Raw genomic sequence first — 20,916 nt, forward strand, 5'->3', positions numbered from 1 at the left:
CCGTTTTAATTTAAAGGAAACATCCCTCAACTATAATCCCACATTAAGTTCTGTTGAAATGCAGGTGCACGTCACAAAAAGGGGGATTCCGTCCTAAATTAGAAGTGTTGATCTATTTTTATTTAGATATATCATATAGTATAACACTAATGCATTTTATATTTTGCACAAACAATGTGTGCACACAATAACCACTTAATAGGTAGACTCCAGCGAGGGTATTGGGGGTCTCAGAGGATCTGCTATGTGCTTGAGGCAGCATAAACAGTACAAACATAACGTTACAATTATATGTTATGCATAGTGAGTCCAGTTATTTAGCGGAGGAGGCTCTCTCTTCCGTAAACACTAGGTCACATGACCCTGAAAAGCGGGATAATTGAGCGGGATGAGATACGCGCCAAAGTTTTAGACGAGTCTTGGGGCTTTAAGTGAGAGGAGGCAGCAGCTGTGACCATGCCGGCAGTGTTTGAGATCCCCACTCCCAGCACGCAGGAGAAAGTAAGCATTTCCGCATTTAGTGCGTGGATGTGTACCGGGGCTTTCTGTTGTTACGGTGTTTGCTCCGGTATAAATGCAGTTTATTTAATGGACCGTCTTTGCCATCTAGGGGCCCGAACAGGCGGCGCAGGATGCTCCCCATGATGAGGTGCAGTATCTGGATCAGATCAGACACATTCTGGAGCGCGGACACCGCAAGGAGGACCGTACTGGCACGGGGACCGTGTCTGTATTCGGCATGCAAGCCCGGTACAGCCTGCGGGGTGAGCCACAGATTGGTCCAGCTAGGGCTTATACTGGGTAACGTGGCTAACCTGGAAATCGGATGAGCGCTCGTTTTAACTCTTCAAGTGCCAAAGCGTGTAATGTACTGCTGAGCTTTCCGGAGAGAATGAATAAAGTCTTGTCCCTGATGGCATGGGGTTATGTGCAGCAATATATAAATTTGGCATGCTGTTCACATCCACTCCATTGGTGGTCTTGGCAGCCCAGTTGGGGAACTACACTTACTTTCCACAGTTATTTTTTCCTCCATAGGGGACCTGCACAATTCAGCCTGTGATTAGGTACCGGACAATCAGTTGTGTCCCTAGTTATCTTTTGGAGGGCAGTCATGTGCAAGTTTTTGTACCCATGAAGCTGCCTTAAAGAACACTTTTCATCTATCAGTCGCCCAGACTAAAGAACAATCCTTTAATATGTTAGTCATGGAAACTGATCTACTGCTCTTTTCCATGTTCTGATTTACATAGCCAAATCAGAACGAATGTGAAGCCGCTTACATATGGTGCAACCGTACACAAACATACAGAGACATTACCACGTAATATATACACACTGGGTTGCATTCACTAAAGGGAGAGTGAGTGGAAGTGCGAGCCTTGCTGTGTCTTTGATGTTTAATAAAATCACTCTGCTTTCAATTGCTTCAGCTCACAGAATAATGCAGAGTTCAAATGGGTCAGGAGACTGGTGACATTTCACCAATTTAATTATACATTATACCGGGCTAATCAAGCTAGCACAGACTTGCTGGTGTTGAGCTTTTATAACATATAGTAAAGTAAATAAATCTAAACCACGAAGATCCTACCAGTTCAGGATATCTCTGCTCCTGCCACGGTCACTGTGAGCCTTACATTTTCTTTTCTGCTCTGCGACAGAAACACAAGACTACGCAAGCAGATTCCTGTAAAACCTAGCGAATGCTAAGTCATTGTGTAGCATGGTTTAAAGAGGGACTTTTAAAAGGTGTGATAGGGCATGTTACAGTAGTTGTCCTTGGTACTATAGTCAAGATTTGCCTTGCTTCTGCTTCTTCCATTAAAAACTTTCATCCCTTTTTGACATTTTGTTAGTCAAAGCGGAGTGAGAAAAAGTTGTCTGATCACCCATTGGGATTTTATATTCAGTAATATGGTAAATTATCGAAAACTAATTCACTTTCCTCTACTTGTTCCTTTAGACCAGTTCCCATTGCTGACAACAAAGCGTGTGTTTTGGAAAGGCGTGTTGGAAGAACTTTTGTGGTTTATTAAGGTATTGATATTATAAGATTGCATATATGATAGATATGGCATACTTACAACCTGCAGCACTGGCTCGGTGGACACATTAGTACTTTTTTAATGCCAGTAAACATGAGATGTTTTGCGATATTCCCCATTATTGTAAAGCTCTTGAGGTAGAGTATTTGGCTGAGCCGTAAGACCATACGATCTTAAAGCTGTATAACATTTTTTTGTTATTTAATGCCTGTGTCTAACGTCCTTAGATGCAGTTCATAATTTTTTTTCCTCCTTGGATTCAGGGCTCAACGAATGCAAAGGAGCTTTCTGCCAAGGGTGTAAAGATCTGGGATGCGAATGGCTCCCGGCAATTTCTGGATAAACTAGGATTTGCATCCAGAGAAGAAGGTGATCTTGGACCTGTATATGGCTTTCAGTGGAGGCACTTTGGTGCGGAATATAAAGATGTTCATACTGGTAAGCGATAAACCAAGGGCACTATAAACTTCAAGAGCTCGACCAAAGAGGCTGCCACATCCAAGATGGCACCAGACAGTGGATGCAACGGCAGATCCAACTGGCAGAAATATATCTGTAAAAATTTACTGCACACTCGTTGAGCTGATTAAAAGATTAAAAGGGCTATTCGTAAAGACTTATTTGTCATAAATAACGTCAAAAAGATAAGAGCTTACTCTTAAACTGGATATAAATTCGACTGAGGTTTTACGTGATGAGCAACTTTGGCATTTAGTCACTTTTCCAACAACAATCTCCCATTCCTATTTATTGTAGCTATAGCATTTGGAGTATAATCTATGAGGGAAAAGTGTTTGCATCTATGCTCTCACATAGACTTGTATACAACAAACGTTGTGGTGTTAGGTTTATTCCTGTACTAACAGACAGCTGATTTAATAACGCCTTCAAAAGAGGAATAATTTCCCTTACCCAGATAACCATCTAGAATTGTGCCTAATTGTACTGGGATTACTTTGTTTTGCTGCTTTACACAGATTATAGTGGACAAGGAGTGGACCAGTTACAGCAAGTCGTTGATACAATCAAAAACAATCCCGATGACAGAAGAATTATTATGTGTAGCTGGAATCCCAAAGGTACAGTACAGGAAAACATCTCTAATGTATATAATCGATTACACCGTGAAGATCCTTTTTAATAGAATGCACTGTTGTATTCCCACGACAGACCTTAAGGTAGGTTTAACGCTGCAATTGATACAAGAATGCTAGGAGGGATTTTGTGTATTTTCTTGTTGTTCAGCGGGGCCTCTGAATCCTGTCTGTCTTTCTCTAACATAACCGGAGGGGCGTTAAACTTTAATCTCTTCCGACAACTCTCATCAGACAGAACACCTTACTCAATCGCGCCTACTGGTCATCACCGTGTAAATGAGGATCTGTAAAGCTGTGCTGTTTATATGCAGGAGCATGAAATGGCCGTTGGCTACTGGTGTTCGGACTGCCGCAGTGTAATACACATGGGAGGGCTTTGAAAGAATGGCAGGACTCTGTTGCTAGGCAACTGTAGTATTTCAACTTTTAAACACAATTGTACAGAGAAAAACAAAATGAGAGCTTTCTTTTACCTCACTAGATGATGCATAACTTATCTCGAGATATTTTAAGAGGTCCCTTATTTAGAGCAGCACCTTTTAATTGTGAGGTACTTAAAGAAGTTGTGAGAGTTCCCCTTTTATGTACCCAGGTGTGTGCCATGCTCCTACTTAAGACCATGGGTCATTGTATAATTGCATGAAACAGACATACATTGTTTACTATTTAACAACAAATGTTGCTCTCATATTCCTCAAGCAATAACAAACTGATTAAATGTGGTGGATGTTACACTTTTAAAGTGTATCGTAAAGCTGTACTATGTTTGTGCGTTATGCATCCCCCATGTAAACTCAGCTCGTGGGGACTTATCACAATGGCTGCCTGGGTAGGGCCTAGAACATTCCTTGTATCCATACAAAATTTGTTGCTGTTTGTGACCAAATCCTTTACCCATTTTAAGGCAAGGTTCCACCTCGTGCCGAATGCTGTGAAACCCTCTTGCAGATTTTCTTTCTTTCCATTTTTGTATTGTTTTAACATGAATGGATTTTTTCTCCTCCTGCATGGAGCATCATGCTTAAGTTCAGTAAAGTTTCTTTTGCTTTCCTCTCGTGTAGACATCCCGCTTATGGCTTTGCCACCATGTCATGCGCTTTGCCAGTTCTATGTGGTAAACAATGAGTTGTCGTGTCAGCTGTACCAGCGATCGGGAGACATGGGCCTGGGAGTGCCATTCAACATTGCCAGCTATGCCTTGCTAACATACATGATAGCACATGTTACTGGACTTAAGGTATGATAGATTTTTTTTTTTTCTTGCTAAATTGGACACTGTGTATAATTGTAGATTACAGGCTAGACAAGCGTGTTTAGATAAAATTCAGCCAGGTACTGAATTCTCACACACAAAAAAAAAACGTTTAAAGAAATGCTGAACTCTGCCTTTATCACTAATTTCATGGTTCTTTTTATTTGTTCAGCCTGGTGACTTCATACACACTTTGGGTGATGCTCATATTTACCTAAATCACATAGAACCTTTAAAAATTCAAGTAAGTACTTCTAGGCATCATATTGCATGCATTGTTTTATGTTTATTTTGTGACACATCAGAAAAACAACTGTGGTATTTGCGCAGAAGTGTCCAGGATTGTTGCAAACTTAATGTGCAAGCTCAGAACTGTGTTTTGGTTTTTTCCGTTGTATGTAGATATTTTCCCTTGGCATATTTAAACATTTCTTTGCAATCAGTTCTGTTGGAGTAAGACTTACCATGTCAACTATATATTTAAAAAATAATAATAATCTGCAGGTCATTACAATAAAGCTGTTCAACTTTGAAAAATATACCGTCTTGTATTTTAGCTCCAAAGAAAACCAAAACCTTTCCCGAAACTAAAAATCCTTCGCAAAGTTGAAAATTTAGATGACTTCACAGCAGAAGACTTTCAGATTGAAGGGTATGACCCTCACCCCACCATAAAAATGGAAATGGCTGTATGAGTACATCTGTTCTACCACGACCTGATAATTGCGGTTTGTAAATTCAAATGAATCTGCCGAAATACTTCAGGCATTGCACGTTTTGTGTATGTATGTAAAAATATGCTATGACGTTTTATGTATTTGAGAAAATATGTACTCTTGCTTTTAGAATAATGAAAGCATTAGTTTTCTTAATGTCTCTTTTTTAGAAATTTGTATTAAATTATTGCCTAAATAAAATGTGTTGAGAAAAAAACTAACGTTTCTAAGGGAGATATACCATAGTGCAACTGTATGCATCACGCCGGCTTTTCTTCTTTATACAATCCATTAATCTAATAATCAATTTAAGGTTATTCAACATGTACGCCTCTCTAGACATAGCAATACAAATGTCACCCTCCAGATATTCCAGTGTCTGTTCCCCACGACTCAAACCTTCACCCTATTATCCTGAATTAGCTTCTGCCAAACATCACCATCTGGGAACTGATATTGTATCACAGACTCTTCTTTGATTTCTGTTGAGTAACCAGGATCCTTAAAGCAAATTACAAATATTAATATTAATTTGGCATGTAAAACCTTAGACGTCTATATTAAACTTTTCCTTACCCTATCAACATACAGGTGCATCCTCAAAAGTTGCGTTAAGATTTCCTTTACAAAACGTACTTGTTCCTGTTGCTGGCAAAACCCATTTGGAGAGCAGACTCACAGGCTTCCTGCCAACTGATTGTGTGTAAATTGCACAAATTGCAGCTTTGCTTGTTGATCGTGTGATCGCGCTTTCCTTATCTAACAGTGTACTGAGTGCCATTACACACAATCTGTCGGCAAGAAGCCAGCAATGGGAAGAGTCCATGGCCAGCATGATTTCCCGTATAGCGGCAGGTAGGGGTGTGCCTGCCACCGCAACCAATATTTATATTATATGGAAATTTATAGTTTTCTCCTGACCTGCATAAAAGGATTCTGTGGTAAAGAGGAGGTCATCTGCGGCTGAAGGAGAAATGGAGGAGTAATAAAACATATTGATGTCACTATCTTTCTGAAAAGTATTTGGATACTTCTATAGTATCAATAGAATACTTTGCATCATGATATCTCTATACTACGCTTGTGAGTTAGCACTGAACTATACATACGGAAATGTAAAATGGTAGTGGGTTAAGTGTTTTGATCTCCCCAGGACAAGCCCAAAGAGCAACAAAGTATTTCAATCACAACTTTAGGCAAGGCACATGTGTTCAGTTATGTGGGATTTCTTAAAGCAATTTGAATTACCTTTGGTGGCATGTAAGCAGCTTGGTGGATTACTACTGGATATTTGAAATGCTCATGCAGGTGATCCACATATTCGCACATCCTGGAAGCAAAAACAGTTCATATGAACGGGTTGAAAGAGACTTAAGCTGTGTAACATGAGATCATTCAGCTATTATCAAACCGCATCTTCCATGTTTTTCAAGCAACAGGAAAAATATTTGTTCATATTTATTTAAATATGCAATCTACAGTACCTTGGAAATGTTGGTATGGGAAGGCTATCCAAAACAAACTCCATCAATTGGGCAGGTTTACAAGGTTTTTGATATGAGACCACAAGGATTGACTTAAAATGGAATAGTAAAGGCGATAAGTAAATGAGACAAAAGGGATGCATTTCTGTTTTATCTCTAGAGTACAAAGGATGTAGTAATGGTCAGACAACCACAAACCATTTTTTTTGTGGAATCATTGCATTTAAGAGGTAAGTAAAAATTGCTTTATGGACTACATAAAAAAGAATGAGATCTGTGAAGCAAATCGTGTTTGCATCACAGTTCACCATTCTTTCATATTGTAGTTTTTGGATAACTACTCTTCTCTTGGATGACAGCATTGTCGATCTACTGCATGTGTGTGCTGAACTAACTATGCCACAAAGGCATGTAAGCATGGTAGAAAAAAACCTCATCAAGCTTCAAGGCATGGATGGGGGCTGCTGTCAGATTTAAAAAAAAATGTAAAATACAAGCATTACGATGAGTTGCCAGGATCTGGAAGATTTAAAGTTCTATATTTTATGTAACAACATGCTGACATCACATTACATGCTATGTTTGCAAATCCACTAACCTGTTTTCCAGGCTTCCTGAAACCGAAATATAATCAAATATTATCAAATGTTGTACCAGTTCACAAAGTCCAACACCACCAGCATGAGGGCAAACAGGAACTGAATGCAAACAAAAAAGGACATTTCTATTAATGAAAAGCAGCAGTAGGTGATTTATTAAAGTATAATTACTTAACCTTCCACAAAACAGACATAGGAGTGCTGTTCCACTAACAAAAAAGCGTTAATTTCTCTTCTATGGCTAGAAAAGAAAATCTTAGCGTTTCTGTCCACTAACTGTCCTTTCAAGGTTGAATCACATAAGCAACTGAAACCTTAAAAAAAAAGCTATGCTATGACAAAAACCTAAGTGTTCTCAGCAAAAAGATGTAGGAGGCAATGTGATACACAATTAACTAATCTGGGAAGGGTTTCTAATATAGCAATGGGTTGTAAGTAGGGCTGAAACAACGAATCGATAAAATCGATAATAATCGATAACGGAAATCGTTGTCGACGATTTCCGTTATCGATTAATCGAGTGATCGATTAGTTGTTGGAGCACTCGGCTCCTTTTACTTACCTCCGCGAGCGTTCCCCGCTTCCGCTACACGCGCCTTCTTTTAGTTGCGGTTCGCTCTGTGCGAGTGGCTCCGTTCGCACAGAGCGATTCGCTCTGTGCGAGTGGCTCCGTTCGCACAGAGCGGTTCGCTCTGTGCGAGTGGCTCCATTCGCACAGAGCGGTTCGCTCTGTGCGAGTGGCTCCATTCGCACAGAGCGAACCGCTCTGTGCGAGTGGCTCCATTCGCACAGAGCGATTCGCGGGGGTGGGGGTGGGGTTTCAGGGGATGCAGGGCAGAGTGGGGGTGGGGCAGGCCAGGGTAGGAGACTGAGTGCAGGGCAGGGTGGGGGTGGGGATGCAGGGCAGGGTGTGAGTGTGGGGGCAGGGCAGGAGACTGGGTGCAGGGCAGAGTGGGGGTGGGGGTGCAGGGCAGAGTTGGAGACTGGGTGCAGGGCAGAGTGTGGGTGCAGAGCAGAGTGGGTGCAGGGTGTGAGTGTGGGGGCAGGGCAGAATGTGGGGGCAGGGCTGGGTGCAGGGCAGAGTTGGAGACTGGGTGCAGGGGCACAGTGCAAAGTGCCAGGGCTGGGTGCAAAGTGCCAGGGCTGGGTGCAAAGTGCTGGGTGCAAAGTGCCAGGGCTGGGTGCAAAGTTCTGGGTGCAAAGTGCTGGGTGCAAAGTGCCAGGGCTGGGTGCAAAGTGCCGGGTGCAAAGTGCCAGGGCTGGGTGCAAAGTGCTGGGTGCAAAGTTCTGGGTGCAAAGTGCCAGGGCTGGGGCAAAGTGCCGGGTGCAAAGTGCCAGGGGTGGGGCAAAGTGCTGGGTGCAAAGTGCCAGGGCTGGGTGCAAAGTGCCGGGTGCAAAGTGCCGGGTGCAAAGTTTCTTGAACAGTAATAGTCCACCTCTTTTCAGAATGTTTGGGGTTATTTTGTTTCATAAATATTGTGTTTGGGTTTTTGTACTTTGAAAATATTGTTTTTTTATTACATCATAACAAAATAAGAATGTTAATGTAAATTTTAAGTTGTTTTTTAACATCCAGTTCATTAAATTATTTTAAATAAACAAAAAATTTGCATATTGTTTTTTTTTATCCGATTAATCGATTAATCGAAAAAATAATCGGCCAACTAATCGATTATTAAAATAATCGTTAGTTGCAGCCCTAGTTGTAAGTGTTAAGGTTTGCACTACTTCTAATCTATCTATCTATCTATCTATATATATATATATATATATATATTACCGTATTTGCTTGATTATAGGACGACCCCCCAAAATCTGAATATTAATTTAGGAAAAAAAAGAAAGCCTGAATATAAGACGACCCTATAGGAAAAAAGTTTTACCAGTAAATGTTAATTCATCTAAACTATTTTTTTTTTTTAATAAAAGCTATGATTGAGAAAAATATTTTGCTTTTATTTCCTTCTATTTTCCAACCTGCCCCCCAGTTATGCACATCTGCCCCAGAAATGCCTTATACCCCCTATATGCCACTGTGCCCCATGATATGCCTTTTAACCCTCTAAATGCCACTGTGCCCCATGATATGCCTTTTGACCACCTATGTGCCATTCTGCCTCCAGAAATGCCTTATACCCCTATATGCCACTCAGGCATTTAGAGGGTTAAAAGGCATATTATGGGGAAGAGTGGCATATAGGGAGGTTTAAGGCATTCAGGAGGCAGAGTGGCATTAAGGGGGTTAAAAGGCATTTCACAGAGCACTCTGCCTCCAGAAATGCCTTATGCCCCCCATTTAACACTCCCCCGCCCCCCCCCCAAACTTACCGGTGCTTCTGACTTCCCTGTCATGTAGCCGGGGCAGTGTGTAGATCCCACGCACTTACGCTGCAGCCGGAAGGAGGCGTGGCTAGCAGCGGGGGTGGTCTGCGTCCATCGCGCAGACCTTCCCCGGCTGTCAGAGATTAGAGTTCCTGCACCAGTACGCAGACAACCCCCGCTGCTAGCCACACCTCCATCCTGCTGCAGCGGAAGTTGTCTACGCGAATCGTGTAGACATCTACACGCTGCCCCAGCTACACACCGGGGACTCAGAAGTACCGGTAAGTGGGGCGGGGGACACAGGAGCATCCAGGTCCCCTGCAGCTGCGGGGGATCTGGATCTTAGTCTTCTCATAGTCAGACCTATTTGAGGTCTGATTATAAGACGACCCCGATTATAAGACGAGGGGTATTTTTCAGAGCATTTGCTCTGAAAAAAACCTTGTCTTATAATCGAGCAAATACGGTAGTTTTATTGTATCTTACAATGTAGCCGGATTATAACTTGTTTGCCATTTAAAAGTACTGTTCCCCTAACATATCAAATGGTCCTGCCAGGATGGATTTGGCACTACAAATTGTAATCTTGCAAGAGCAGGGTCAGCATGTGTGTGTGTATGTTTATGTTCTTTATAAATTGTATATTGCCAGTTTCAATGTCACATTTAATTGTCTTTCTTCCTATATTGTAATAGCTCTTTACAGGCTCTGCTGGCGCTCTCAAAAATGCAGTGCAAAATAACATACTGTAAACCTGGAATCTGATAAAACACTAGACTTTAGATTAACACAAAGGTTTTTACGTGAAGTTAAGTTGTATCATACTGTGTGTATATATATATATACACATATATACAGTTTCATACTTGGGTTTATGGGATACTTAAGGTCCAGTTTATTGACCCATTTAAAATGAGTTTATTTTCTAATAGTTTCATAATCAAAGGATAGGAATGTAATCTTACTATTACATTTCTTTGCCATTAGTAGTACAGACAGGTTTTCATTCACGCTTCCCAGCCTGCAACTGTCAATCTGAAGATATTGTAGGGCTTTCGCCTGGAGGAACTGTTTAAACATTACTCTGTTGTGGCACTATACAAAAGAAGAAAAAATGGATTCATATTAGAAAAACATCAATCCACATCAGAATAATACATTATCACTACATCAATGACTGATGCAGGACAAAATTAAACACAATAAAATAAAGAATTAACATTCTTTATGAAATTAATTTAAGAACGGACAGTGATGAAATAACCTGCCCTGTAGGAAGATACGGGAGTATGGCATTAATCCCACAAAATTTCCCCAGGATTCAAAGCAATGAAAGCCCTCCTTCTGGAGGGGTACTTAAGGCAGTATGTTGTTATGTTCTAAATCTATTTTAGAAAACATCAATGTTCCATGAAGGCTCACCTGCTCTCCTGTGGCGACACCAATTCCCAATGGTGATAATGCCTAAATAAATCACAATCACATATGTTAAAATGTTATGTAGTGTGGGCCATGGGTGACAATGTAATATGCTGCCAATGCACACAGAGGGGTATATACATTAAATGCAGAGACAAGTAGAGAAAATCTTAATTACAACACAAACATTCTGAAAGGTTACCATGAGAATAAACACAGCAAGGTATTGAGATTGCTCATCTGTTTAGTACCCTGAATAAATAACAAAACAGTCCAACCATGCATTATGTACGCCTTCTATTCCCCACACAGCCTTGTCTAAGCCCCTATAGCAGAATGCCCAATTTTATAAACAATTCATACCAGTCGTTACCAGATAGCATGAATTGTATGATGGGTTAATTATTAACATAGTAGCACAAGTTCCTGTGGCTTCACAGCATGAGTCTGCTGTTGCTAGAAGGGTTAAGAAAGCTCTAACCAGGACTCACTTGATCTGGTAAATAATGGCAAAGGAAGGAAATTTACCCAGGCCAAAGACAGTGGGGGTAGTTCACTAGGCTATGGTTATGCAGTGTCTGCATTTCAGAAGAACAGGAAAATAGATTTGCAAAGCATTTAGCTTTATTAAAGATACCCTGTATAATAAAGCAATCTCATTAAAAAGAATATTCTGCTCACCATGTATAATAACTTTTTATCAAGAAATACATGCCAGTCTGCCTCCGGGTGGTAAAAACGTGCTCGTGTATTTATAGAGGGAGCATTAAAGCACTACCTCACATCATTATTTTAGAATGCCAACACTATAGAATACAGGGGAAGTCCCCTAAAGAAAAAACCCACTGTATACTGTAATGTAGGTCAGCCATGTCTTTATGGACCTTGCTTTTGCGTACCACCAAAAGGGGGACTAACTGCATTCTAAATACATAGACATTAATATGAAATGTCCCTATTCGTGCATGTCACACACAGAGATATAAATGAGTTGTGTGTCGGATCAGTTTCTGCACCCTGGTGAATTGTTTTTTTTTTCTTGCCTTCTCTGTGCTATTGGGTTCCTTGAGTTTTATAAGCCAAGGATGTCTAATGAGGCTGATAAAACCCAGGGATGCATTTTTGAGATCTTACTGTGCACACACAAGGAACCAAATGGTCCTACCCTCCTGCCCAGCTTTTATGTAGCCAGTGCTAAGATGAAACATTTCTTTATTGGTTGCCTTTGCATGCGGGTCCATGTGACACAAGTGTTGACTAACAGAGTTTGGAATAACTAACACTATCACAATGGCCACCAGCCTGAATAGTCTCATTCTTGAACTTTGTAGATTCCAAGTGTGAGTTGTATTATATCACAGGATGCACTTGTATTTTTGTGCAGCTATCAATTCAGGTTTTTGGCCACATAAGTGGCCAACAGTGGCGAGAGATTATCAGAATCTCTCGCCTCACAACCTAAACGGCAATGGATGGTTTTTAATGACACAGAAGAACCAACTCAATACACAAGTCAATTATTCAAATAAAAATCGAAGAATTGAGTCTGATGCCATCATGAGCTACCTTCGAAATAGTTGCATGGCCAAGGATGTCATCTGGTGATGTAGGTTCCTCGATCCATACAGGTTTGTACACAGCTAATTCTGATACCCAGTGGATGGCTTCATGTACATCCCACCTCTGGTTTGCATCAAGCATCTAAAAAAACCCCCCCACTCATTAAACCTGACCTTCCTTTTTAAATATATATCTTGGCAACCGGTACATGTTACTTTAAGATATGTGCACATATTACCATTTGGTTGTCAGGCCCAATCATGCTTCTGATAAGTTTGCATCTCCGCTTGTCATCTTCTAAATCTGCCCCAACTTTTACTTTAAACCTGCATTGATCAGTTTGCAAAACACGGCATGTGTTAGAAGCAGCAGAAATGCCCTTCTAAATTACAAAGATGATAAGTGACTTCTGACCTGGCATTTGCGATACTAGAATGATGTGAATATTTTCACTTAAGATCTGGAAGCTTTTAAAACTTTTGAAATGCTATGCTATGGGCTATACTGTATATCATTCGGCGCAATAGGCTGGGGTCAAGCGATATTGACTACATGATATAATGGAAGAATATGCTTTTCAGAAGAGCTAGAGATCCTTAAAGGGACATTCCGGTGTAGCCGCACCTACTGAGACTGCTTATTAAATGTCCAGCCATCCAGTCTCACCTTGTCCAGCCATCCTTCAGTGCGTTACTGCATAACTAGAATAAAATAATAAGCAATAATACAATTAAAAGGGATGCCTCTTTTTATTTGGTATTGGCTATAAATAATAATAAATTCCTTTTGCCTGGCAGGAGAAAAGGCATGTTCTAGAAGATACTAGGAAAGAAGATTTTCTTTAAAGCCAATTTGATCAGGTGGAAACTTATGTCAAAGAGTGTTCTACAGCGCAGACTGGTGACGTCTAAGGGGTTCATTGGAGTTACACTCTGACTTCCATATGAATTATCCAGGACCAACCCCAAAGAGCAAAGAGAATATATGGTTATATATATTTTAAACTTGTAAGTGCTAGAGGGATGCGTAGGCAGCTAACAACAAATTTTACATACCTTTATACAAGACGAAGGCTTACTTATTGCTGCCAAGTCAATTCTTAAACCACGTAGCAGTCATAATTCGGGAATTTATGCTCTTGTTAGGTATTTTGGTTTTCATATTATTTTAATCTACAACTAAACTACATGCACACTTACTTTTTGTAACTGTTGGTCTGAGTAGCCTAGCCAGGCACATGATGTGGTATAAGCAGGGTATCCAAACTTTTCCATGTGCTCTTCTACAAATCAAAGAAGAAATTTGGTTCTCATTCATTTAAAGAAATGTTTGAATAAACATTCTGCTTTAATGTTTGAACTGGTGGTTTTGGGAAAACAATTAATTTAAACATATATTTAACCATGTGGTGTCATACTTAACATAATAATGGCTACCTGCTAATCTACTGTCACCCCTCATTGCAATAGTAATTCTGGAGAATGGAATATTCTTAGGGCTATATCTTAGTTTTGTAACTGTTAAATCTCTGCTCATCATTACAGGCTGTCGTCTATCAACATATTGTTGATCAGTTGGCATTTCACTGATTTAGATCATCAGTTCACATCACAACATAGAGAAATGTGTGATGTCATCAAAGACATACACTTGCGTCATAACAGGTGTTATACATGACTACAATATTTGTATATATAAATATTGTTATATTGCTGATCTAGATCAGAGGTTGAGTGATGTCATTAAAAAGATACACTTGCTTTGAAACAAATGTTGTACACGACTACAATATTTATATTTTATGTATACTTATAAGCCGCAGAGATTTTATTGTAAAACGCCTCAATACATTACCTCTTGCTTTCTGTCCCAGTTTTCCATTTTGAAGGATTTCTACAAAATAATGTTACTATAGTTACCCCGTTGATGAAAACACATCTGTATTTTATTTTCTTTTTCTTGCTTTGGGAAGAACGTGACTCACCAAGAGCTTCTTCCTCAGTCAGCGCATCAGTTATATATCTGAAATCTATGCATGAGAGCAACTGATTTGGATTCTGGTGATAAAAATGTGAGTTATTATATGCAGCTGTAAAAACGAATTTCCAACAAACACCTCAAGGGAACATAATATTCTAGATTGTGCTAATGTACCGTCTTGATTCCATGTTAGCTGTTTGGCTATAAAACTAGAAATGACTGTAGATTGCTGTTAATGATGAAGCACAAATAGCGCATTATGTTAATGTCTGCTCTAAACAAAAACAACCCAGGCTTTCACGTTGTGGTCCAAGCGACAGAATTCCCTGGGATGGTGAACATACCTCCCAACTGTTCAATTTTCTGAAGTCCCAATTTTCAGGCAATGCCCCCCAAGTTGCCCAGCTATCCCACTTTTGCAGGCAGTAGGGATTATGGGCTGATTGGGAAGATCAGAAGATCCCACCAAGCTGTAAAATCAATTAAGATCCCAGCCCCTATCTGCCCTCCCCGTGGCACATTGAAGATTGAAGAAGTCATACCCTGGTGTTCTGCCTCAATACAATACATACAACGGTACTAAGGTAAATCCATAATCCTACCCCTGGCCCTACCTCTAACCCTACCCACCTCTACTAAACATGCCTCTGCCGGGCTCCAACCATGCCTTGCAAACAACACTGTCCCTATTCATCATCTGAAATGTTGGGGGAAAATGTTAGAATGCAGTAACTATGGAGTAATTTGTTATATAAAATTATTTGCACAAAATCACATTTAGCACTTTTGTCTGAAAAATGACTGTGCTTCTACTGCTCCAATATCTCTTTTGTGTTTGTATGTCACAGCGGCAGCTAGTTTATACTGTAGATTTTCTCAGAGTACAAGAAACACTATATATATATGCATGCATAATCACATTATTACCAAGTGTTCCCTCTAGAATAGATTGTGACATATCAGGCAGAGTATGTACAACAAAAGTATAAGGTCAGTTAAGGTTCTACATAGTGATCAGCTAGAAACACCAGATAATGGTTAGAATCCTAGACCACCAACTATTAATTAGAAGTCATTTTGAAGTTGGAAAGGGAGATTGCTGGGATTAAGCAGTGTCTTTGTACTTGTTAAAAGTATCACATAAACACATGATACATTAAATAAAACCAAACCTGCCAACTGAAAGAGAGACAGTATAAGGAAAACAATAGCAGACTAGATGGGTCAGGCTAGATATGCCATCATATTCTATGTAACAGAGCCAGTGTTAGGGCAGGAACAGCTGAATGAACAGCTGAACAGTATAACATATCAAAAAGCAACCAGAAGACACGCAAATCTCTTGGATGACGGTTGTCAAATAAAACTCTCGGATGCATGCGACCATAGCAAAGCTCTCACTGACTCATAGACAAGATCAGAGGTGGTCCTTAGCAATAACCCCAGACCGTTAGCAGATCTTGTCTACCATACGGCATTCACAATAACTGTGTGGTTATGTACACATAACATATAAATGAGAAAAATTTAAATTTGACTTAAAGCTAATAAATTTATATACTATGTAATATATGTGGCAGCTGAGCCTTGAGCAGTTGTATCATAAGGAAAACAGAAATTAATTGGAGGTTCGTGACATCATGGCTAAATGTGAAAAGAAAGAGAAACACTGTCTTACCATGTCAACTAACAGCTTCCATAGAGGCTGAAAATAAGAAAGAAACCTTTTATATCCATTGGATATATACACTAAATCATGATACAAAACACGTTTCACATATAATGGAAATGTAGTACTAACATAAAAGATATTAAAGCACGGTAACACATGGGACCCACATTAACAATAATCAAATGTGTAAGGCAAGCACCAAAGATGGCTATGAATTGTTTCTTATGTAATTCTCTTTTTAGGTTGGTTTTCTTTCCTCCATCATCTTGTTGGATTTCTTAATCAAAATGAGGAGAAACTGGTCCAACAGAAGAGTATGGAGGAAACCTATTAAAGTACACATTGTGCTAAACAGGTTTGAAATTAAAACATCCCTATAACTTCTATAACCATAACCCTCCAGGTAGGATGGGTTGTCCGTTATGGCAAATTGGTTACTGAAGGGTATGTGGTTAGGTCAAGCACTTTTAACTGACAGTGAGTTTTAACTTGGAAAAATGTTGATGGCACCAGTGTAAAATGAAATCCCAGCCTAGGGGCCACATCCAAGAAGATCCTATGCAGAAGAGAGAGAGTTGTTTTCCAACATTAACATTCATTTTGCTGCCTTTACTGTAAATTCCCTTTAACAAACCACTGCCTCTAAAAAGCTTAATGTGTGACATTTCATACATAAGCATAAAAAAAGCCAATGTACCTTCTTTTCCTTTTTTGCCCATAAATCCCACACAGCATTGAGAACTGCAGCTGTAGCCAGATGTACCGCTCCTTTTTCTGGACCTATCTATAAAAATAAAAAGATTTAAACATTTTGATCTGCCCTCTGGCACCAAAAACAAAATATTGTCCTTTAGTATTGATTTGATTGTATTTGGACTTTTTTCCTTGGTTTTCTCTGTTACCTCTGTTGGTATTTTGTGCTGGGTGTTTATTTCTTAGCCTCGCAGTTTATAGATAGACATTGTTGCTATGAACGCATCCATTTTAATAATACTGAATACCTCAAAGAAGTGATGAACCTTCAAGAGGCTTCATCACCAGCACTTCATCTAAGGCTTTTCACTGATAGGTCTGAAGGACCATTATAGTCCTTTTTGCAAAGGATCAAATTTTATCTGTGGGACTGACAACCTTGCAGAAGCAAGATTAAATTAGCTAAGCACACCTACCCTTGACAAATTTACGTTTCTGTTACAAGTAAAATCTAAGAGTAATATTTTCAGAGGCTCCAGGTACGTGGGGTCGGAAGCCCAATACATCACGCAGTATATAATAATTAATAAATATTCAGTATATTAGAAGTCAACAGTGCCAGCAGTCTACAAATTGTAACAGGTTTGAGGACATCCGTTATTGGTAACATCTTTACTATTTTTTAAGGTCTGATTCACAGAATTACCCTAACTTTTACATTATCTTCGGTCACATCGTTTGTACAGGTTTCCAGACTGCGTCATAAAAGTGTAATTGACATAATGGATAAAGAAATATCAGATTACAGAAGAAAATGACATCAGAGGAATGATTCAGAAAATAAGATTACCTTACAAGCACTATTTATAATGTAATAAAAATGTTGTGAGCTAAACATCCAAATATTATAGTAGATGATTTATGATATATAATGTAGTTTAGTGTAAAGAAACGTCACCTGACATTATCCATAGAATGTATGTGTACATTGTTAATAAACAGAAAAAGACCAGCTTTCAAGGAAAAGACACTTGTGATGTTGTTAAGTATACCATACCCATCTAAGTTGTCCGTCGCTAGTTAGTTGCCTGTAGAACGCTCTGAAGTCACAAATGATATCTTCCAAAGAATGGCCCACCACGTGCCTTGAGAGAGCTTTAACCGCGCACACCACTTAAAAATAAAAGTTAAATTTAGACCAAAACAATACACCATAATCATTGATACTGTAAAAGAGACAAATCTGCCTTCTTTTCACTCATTAGCCAATCTTCATTGTTAATATTATCAAGTTCCCAGTTAAGGGTATGAGCTCGTCAAATGCCTACAATAATAATGAGCAGTGTTTCCGTTATAAAGGACAAGGGCTTTATTTTGTTTGGTTTCATACTGTGCCATTAGCATCTGCGTGTTCTAATTGCTCATTAAACCATTAAATCCAATGGCATAACCACAACGTACAAAGGACACTATGCTAGTTGCACAGAACAACATAACCTCTTCTTCGCCTTCATGAATTTGCCCCTTGACACCTAGGAAGTGAGTACTTGGAAGGAAGGGAGACTTGCATCTTGCTCCTATAGGTCTTATGTTTTTTAACCTGGGGTTCTACACACAATGAGGTATAATGGTCAACTGGGCATACATGTGAACATCATTGGTTTGATGCTCTTACTAATTCTCAATTAAGCATTTGGGGTTCTGCTGTCCACGAATGTTCCATCTCTTGTATCCCCATTCACTGGTGGAGGATCTGTCCTCTAATGGTATTAATTTAACTTCATCTCCTCCCACAGTGGTCCATCTACATCAGTAGATGTTTTGTTACAATACCTTATGCCTACCTTGCTTTCCATCTAGCATAATATTTTGTACTTTTTTCTAAACTCTGAACCACAATTACTGATAAATATCAAAGCAGGCAGGCTTAAAGGAAAAAAAAAAAGAGTTTCCAATAAAATAAAGTTATTATGAAATAAGGAACATTGACTGCACACGAATGTGGACATATAAAGAAAAAATAAACAATAAAAAAGAGTAATCAGGAAGGCAAAATACATATTTTCCAATAATATTGAAATGTCTATTTGCTTTCTTTTTGACAGGCCGTCAGATATCTAAATATTCTTATATTACAAAAGACTATAATAGTCCAAAAATAATACTATAAAAATGCCAATAACCTACCGATTTCAGTGCCTTTTCCCAAGGTGAAGGTTAGTCCGTACCCTTTTAAGCCATCGTTGGCATCAGTTTCAATCACAACATATGCTGCAGAGTAGTCAGGGTCTGTGTGCTTAGAAGAGAATGTATACATACATATATATATAATTTTTAGGGTAACTCACTTTAGAAAAAAGTTCTTTATATTTCAAACTGAACAGCACTTTACATTAAACAAAATGTACCATGAAATGTACCAGGTCCCCTAATTCTTTTACTAAATTGTAAGCTTGTTTGACCCTCTGTGTTTCTTTAAGTCGAATTGTTATGTTATATACAACTTGTTATGTCCTATACAGAGCTGCAGAATATGACAACGCTACAAGAAACAATAAATGACATTAATAGTTATAATAAAATCACCGGCTCATGCCGCTAAATTAAATCCTGGAGATGCAGACTGAAAGTTCAACTGCAGGTCCAGAAAACTAGGTCTTCATTTTCAGTTCTATATGACTGCCCATGGCTTAACTGTCTCACCAAACATGAAAGCATATTAAAGTACTTAGTAAGTACTGTAATATGCATGTCATGTCAAATGTATATAGAGGATTCAGAGGAATCCCCTTATGTATTTGCTTGAAAAAATACAAAATGCATTTATTATATAAGACTCAGCTATCATATGCTTTAAAGTGTATATAAAGGCTGAAGTGTAGTAGGCCTTCACTAGTGATATACCCACTTGAGCTTGACCAAGAATACCCTTGAAATTTGCCCTAGTTGGATGTAAAACCCAAAGGTCTCAACGTTGGTTAATTTTAATAGTTACGCTTGTAAAAGAACATCCCTTTTGCACCTAATTTAACTTTCTTGCTATTAGTAAACCCTGGTGCAATTATAGCTCTTGAGGACAACTCTGGATCTCCAAGCCTTGTCTGGCAATCCCTTCAGTAGGTCCTGCCAGGAAGACATCAGACATTTTTCTGCAGAAGTTGGTTTGGATCCTTACCATGGCATCAGAACCGTGGTGGCCCAGAGACGTTGGGAATCGGACATCAGTCACTGTGAGGCCAGTGATCTTTCCTGTAATCATGACGATTTTTGGTGACAGACTCAGCAAAAGAAACTGTACTTGTTAACAGCTTACTGGGCATTAGTGTTCCAGCCTTGTGACTTAGTGTTTTGGCTTCCTCATATGCAGATGAGGTTAGCAGTAGAGCGCCACCCCCTGCAGCTGATTGGTTTACTTTCAGTTATCTTAAAAAGAAACCAAAAAACTGTAGCATGCTTAACCCTGATTTCAGCAATGTTAAGTTAAATGAAACTGTAGAACACTGTTGCAACTTTACAATTGTATTTTTAACACATGACTTAACTTTTTTGTTGTTGCAAAGCTTGTTTGTATTAAAGACTTTAAGTCTAAGGGTAACTATAAAGCTTAATGTTATTAAAGTTGAACTGTTACTTTCTCAAAGTGTGTATTTTACAGTTTAGTATAAAAAATAAACCTGTGGAACTGCAATTTTAGGTTATAAGCAGCAATATACTTATATGTATCACAAAGCATTTATACACCGATCAGCCATAACATTATGACCACTGACGGGTAAAGTGAATAACGCTGATAATCTTGTTATTATGTCACCTGTCAGTGGGAGGGAGATATTAGTCAGCAAGTGAACTTTTCATCCTCAAAGTTGACAGGGTCATGGTCGGCCAAGGCTCATTGATGCACGTGGGGGATGAAGGCTGGCCTGTATGGTCAAATTCAACAGATCAGCTACTGTAGCCCAAATTGCTGAAAAGGTTAATGCTGGTTCTGATAGAAAGGTGTCAGAACGCACAGTGCATTGCAGTTTGTTGCGTATGGGGCAGCATAGCCACAGACCAGTCAGGGTGTCCATGCTG

The 20,916-nt window shown here is 39.3% G+C and overlaps 2 protein-coding genes across 2 annotated transcripts; one reads left to right on the forward strand and one right to left on the reverse strand.

The window, feature by feature from the left end:
* The first annotated feature begins 456 nt into the window (after window positions 1-456).
* On the forward strand, window positions 457-5,092 carry LOC149287839 (thymidylate synthase-like). The gene is made up of 8 exons (XM_089492435.1): window positions 457-501; window positions 611-764; window positions 1,967-2,040; window positions 2,312-2,486; window positions 3,026-3,127; window positions 4,207-4,382; window positions 4,570-4,641; window positions 4,955-5,092. Exons 1-8 carry the CDS (start codon window positions 457-459, stop codon window positions 5,090-5,092), a joined length of 936 nt encoding a protein of 311 aa, XP_089348561.1.
* A 414-nt stretch (window positions 5,093-5,506) lies between these two features.
* LOC149287840 (mitochondrial enolase superfamily member 1) lies at window positions 5,507-20,101 on the reverse strand. Its single transcript, XM_089492461.1, has 16 exons — window positions 20,018-20,101; window positions 19,030-19,138; window positions 17,900-18,015; window positions 16,847-16,933; window positions 16,156-16,182; window positions 14,482-14,554; window positions 14,352-14,390; window positions 13,697-13,779; window positions 13,164-13,198; window positions 12,736-12,823; window positions 12,504-12,638; window positions 10,941-10,982; window positions 10,484-10,613; window positions 7,196-7,295; window positions 6,362-6,443; window positions 5,507-5,614 (listed from the first exon to the last, which is right to left on the reverse strand). Exons 1-16 carry the CDS (start codon window positions 20,099-20,101, stop codon window positions 5,507-5,509), a joined length of 1,338 nt encoding a protein of 445 aa, XP_089348587.1.
* Window positions 20,102-20,916: the final 815 nt, after the last annotated feature.

This window comes from Sceloporus occidentalis, unplaced genomic scaffold (assembly GCF_023333645.1).
Source record: "Sceloporus occidentalis isolate IW3139 unplaced genomic scaffold, rSceOcc1.0.p SCAF_56, whole genome shotgun sequence".
Classification (NCBI taxonomy): domain Eukaryota; kingdom Metazoa; phylum Chordata; class Lepidosauria; order Squamata; family Phrynosomatidae; genus Sceloporus; species Sceloporus occidentalis.